Source organism: Artibeus jamaicensis, unplaced genomic scaffold (genome assembly GCF_021234435.1).
Source record: "Artibeus jamaicensis isolate MK-2021 breed Jamaican fruit bat unplaced genomic scaffold, CSHL_Jam_final contig_852, whole genome shotgun sequence".
NCBI lineage: Eukaryota > Metazoa > Chordata > Mammalia > Chiroptera > Phyllostomidae > Artibeus > Artibeus jamaicensis.
In genome coordinates this window covers 131,652-136,259 of record NW_026521987.1, presented here as the reverse complement: position 1 = coordinate 136,259, position 4,608 = coordinate 131,652, and the positions used below count along the sequence as shown (strand labels likewise).

The 4,608-nt window shown below is 46.7% G+C and overlaps 1 protein-coding gene across 1 annotated transcript; it reads left to right on the top strand.

Moving 5' to 3' along the window:
• Nucleotides 1–206: 206 nt before the first annotated feature.
• LOC128628593 (disintegrin and metalloproteinase domain-containing protein 29-like) lies at nt 207–4,408 on the top strand. The gene is given in 5 exon segments (XM_053673413.1): nt 207–272; nt 2,319–2,553; nt 3,266–3,313; nt 3,316–3,711; nt 3,714–4,408. Coding segments are annotated over 5 exon segments (1,440 nt in total).
• Nucleotides 4,409–4,608: the final 200 nt, after the last annotated feature.

Below are 4,608 nucleotides of genomic sequence, written 5' to 3'. Positions count from 1 at the left end.
TTGCAGGTAGAGCTCGTTCTTTACTTTGTCTCTTGGTATGGTGACTAGGCCATTCACAGTGTTGGCATAATATGTAGTACTAGCATTACTATTAATGTATGAGACCCACTCAAGACTCTTTCCGAGAGCCTAGCAAAACAGTTCATATAGCATTTAATGAAGATAAATTCAAAGGCCAAGGAAACAACTCTCAGAGACTATCCAGGATGCACCAAGCCTACCCCAGACTCCACCAGCTGCACATCACCCTGGACACCTGCAAACACAAGGATGTTGGTTTGGAAGCTGTCACCTGTCTACTGTTTATCTCAGTCATATCCACTCACATACTCAGTGTCTCTAATTCTTCATAAATTACATCTTAAAAATGCAACAAGAAAAACCAAGCTCATCCCAGACGCCAGGGTGAGTGGTTTGTGTTCTGTCCTGAGCAGGGACTGGCAACAGCTGGGAATCCCCAGCTGGGTTTTGTCTCAGAGCTGCAGGGTTGGGACTGGGGTGATTTTTGTGAGCCGAGTGGTTCTATTTGCATGTCCTCCTACTGTACAGGAAGCTCTGGGGTTGGACACTGACATGAAGGACATGACCACAAACTTTAACCTCTCAAAGGTGAATATCTGTTAGGAAATACTCCCGGTACTGGTCACACGCCACCCAGATTTTCTTTGACTGCTTCCTGACTGCAGCTGCTCATGGACTTGCCCAACATGTTGATTTTCAGATCAGGGGACCACGTAGAGTTTCTCTTGGCACATGTGTGAGTTGCTGCAAGTGCTTTGAGGTCACTAATCATCTCTGTCTCTACCTGACACAACTCTTCTCTGCAGTAGAGTCTGAGTAATCTAGAAATATGTGTGCACTGATCATGGACTCAGAGGGTGGCTCATGTGAGCTTCAGGTTACCTGAGTATAACTGACCCTGGGTACTCATTGAGAAATGGACATAGGAGATGGACGTGAGGGAACAAGGGGGCTTGTTTTCAAGACAAAATGTACCAGGGCTGGAAAGGAGAGAAAAAAAATCCAGCCACATGGAGCTTCATGCCTAGATTTAGTGAGTGTATGGAGAGTAGAGTATAGGAGGTGATGATGAGGTGGGTTTCTGGGGATCCTGGATGAACAAGAAAGAATGGGTGGGGATCAGGTCCATGTTCATCTGCACTAGTGTTTCACATGGGTTCTGCACGTGAGGCTGAGACCCTTCTAGGTCTCATCCTCCAGGACCACATTCAGAGACACGCTCAAAAATCTTCCTGGCAGCCTTGTGACAGGGTTCCGTCTCTGTGCTTGCCTTCTGCCTCTGTCTTACGGATACACAAAGAGCAGGTTCTGTTCAGATACTCAGTGTTTTTCCATCCACGACACTAATGGCAGTGACAGAAGGGGTTGATTCCTAAGCATCAAAATCTAGCCATGTTGGGGAGAGGCAAGTGGCTCACTGCCCCCAAAGAGAACAGGGATCCTCACAGGACAGAAAGCATGGGACTGACCATTCTAACGTGAGATGGTCTGCACTATGTGAAGAGCAGACTGTGACTCAGCACATAGATTCAGAATCACTGCCTCATAACTGCACTGGAGAGTGGGAGAATCCTCCTCAGTCAGGGCACAGTGAGAATTCCTAACATGTGTTTTAATCAGCCAGGTAAAGCAGGGTGACAATAAGGCCCTGATGAGAAGGCAACTACAGTTACTTCCTATGTTCTTGCCTGTGGAGAATGTAAGAAATTCAAAATACATTGAAGAAAGCAGAAGTTGCCTCAGGAGGCAATAAGAGGGGTAGAAGCCATTGACCACAAAAGGAAGCCCTTCTGCAATCACTCTAGGAACCAGCTTCTGAGCTGGCCCCTCCATTTAGTGACACTGATATCTCCTGGTGTCCAGAGAGCTCCCTGGTGACACTGATGTTCCTTGTGCTCCTGAACACCCCCAAGGGACACTGTTCTCTATCTCCTGGTGTTCTTGAGCACCTCTGGTGCCCTGAGCTCCTCCTTCAGCCCAGCCCTCCTGTCTCCCTCAGGGAGGTTTGTGTCTGCACTCATACTGACTTCCCAGATGACTTCATGTGCAGCCCCTCCCTCTGCCACACCCTGTCACTGTTACCTAGTCCTCTCAGTGGACCCTCCCTCTGTAGATTTTCTGTCATTATCTCTTTAATGACCTTGGCAGATGTTTGGGACCTGGATTTTTTGAGGATCCTCCCTTTCTCCATTCCCACTGACAGTTGTCCCTGAGTGGAGACGTGAGGTGGGCAGAGGGTTCAGTCACCCTGAGGATGCCCCTCTTGCTCCTTGGGCTCTGGATGTTGCTGGCTCCAGCACAGCATTCTCAAGGGCGTCCCTCATATCTCCTCTGAGGTGGTGATTACAAGGAAGGAGCTGCACCATGGCAAAGGTATTCAAACACCAGGGTGGCTCTCCTACAGCCTGAGTTTTGGGGGCCAGAAACATGTCATCTACATGCGGCGCAAGAAACTATTTTGGCCCCGACATCTGGCGATGATGCCTCAGGATGACCAGGGAGTCTTGCAGGTGGATTACCTCTTGACTGTTAGTACTTTGGCTAACTGGAGGAGGTTCCTCTCTCTACAGTCACCATAGATACCTGCTATGGGACCCTTATAGGTATGATGAAGTTGGACCTTGTGTATGAAATCCAACCCCCCAAGGATTCCCAAAGGTTTGAACACGTAGTTTCTCAGATAGTGACAGGCACTAATGCCATGGGACCCACGTATACACTGAGGTATAAAGAAAAGAGGTACTCCCTGTTCTCTCGAGTGAACACCAATGGAGTATCCAGAATCAGCAGTAAGATGTATGCAAGCCACGTTGGACAATTTGAAAGATGTCTTATGAGTGCCAATTCAGTTTATAGGCAATACAACAATCTGTCAGCATGTGCCAAATTTCTGGTAAGCCTAGGTAGTTTAATTGAGTCTATGTTCCAAGGTATTAATATGAGGTACTACATCAGCGCCCTAGTCCCTTATAACATGAGAAATCCAATGTCCATGAACAACTATGATGTGCCAGAGAGTCCGTTTCATACCCATTTTGTACACAACATTTTTTATCCTCTTAAGCAACATACAAGCTTGATTATGCTTATTAATGGACCCTAGGAACTTAATTTTTCTCCAAAGATTATCGATGCCAAGAAACAAGTCTCCTCATGCTGGGTGTTATGTTGAGACATTATCTTTTGTTATTAATTATAGTCACCTAATTTATTGGGAGAAGTTTTAGTCTGCTTTATAATTCAGAATTTTGTATCTGCCAGAGAGGAGCCACTTGCAGCATGGACAGGTACCCTCTGATACAGATGCCTTCAGCAACTGTTTTATGGTGTATGCAGCAGAACTGATGATGTATACTAAGAATCACTGTACTTTGGACAGGAACTATCCATCTTTCAGTAGAAGCCTGACAATGGGTCTATGTTAAAACTCTGTGGTGGATGATGGAGAGCAGTGTGACTATGGCTCCTTCAGGCAGTGTTCCAGCAACCCATGCTGCACAAGTAACTGCAGCTTTACACCTGGAAGTGCTTGTAACACAGGCAGGTATTGCACAAACTGCACCTGCTCATTTCTGGGGACATTCTGCAGACCAATCCAGAACATATGTGACCTTCCAGAGTACTGTCTTGGGCGGACCTTCACATGCCCTGAAGATGTTTATCTGCAAGATGGAACCCCGTGTAGTGAAGATGCTACTGCTATTATGGAAATTGTACTGACCCCAGTGTGCACTGCAAGATCTTTGGTGAAGGCTCAGTGAATGGCCCAGATGCCTGCTACCTCATAAATAAAAAGGGAGACCAATTTGAACAGTGTACAGGTAATAGTCACTCCAGCTTAGTGCTTTGTGCTGGTGCTGACATTCAATATGGACCCCTAAAGTGTACCAATGTCACACATCTGCTTAGGTTGCAAGAACACGTTGAATTCCATCAGTCTGTAATACAGGGGTCCTTTTGTTTTGGAGTGGATTTATGCCTTGGATCATATGCAACTGATGTTGGTCATGTGAGACCTGGTACACCCTGTGGTGGTAGGCATTTCTGTGACAACGGTGTATGCAATGGTTCTGTGGCTGCCATAAACTATGACTGCTACCCTTCCAAATACAACCTCAGGGGAATTTGCAACAGTAAAAGGAACTGTCACTTCCATGTAGGCTGGGACCCTCCCCAGTGCATCCACAAAGGTGCTGGAGGGAGTGTCGACAGTGGACCCCTTCCAAGAACAATGAGGTCAGTGAGGCAAAGTGATATGTCTGTGGTGTACTTGAGGGTGGTCTTTGGGCACATGTATGCCTTCATAGCTGCTCTCCTTTTTGGAGTGGCCACCAATGTGAAAATCATCAAGACCACTGTAGTCAAGGAATTGACAGATGAAAACTAAGCAGCTTTCTGACCCCTATGCAAGTATAGGCAACATAGAAGAAACATCTGTGAAAAGTCACCACAACCAGCTGTGGAGCCAAGGTCCACATTTCTCCATGTGCACAGGGGTCCTGCTGTACTTCACAGGGGAGTGAGAGGAGAGGGCATTTTCCCACCAGCTCTCCAAAATAAACCTTGAAAACCACGATGGTGTCTGTA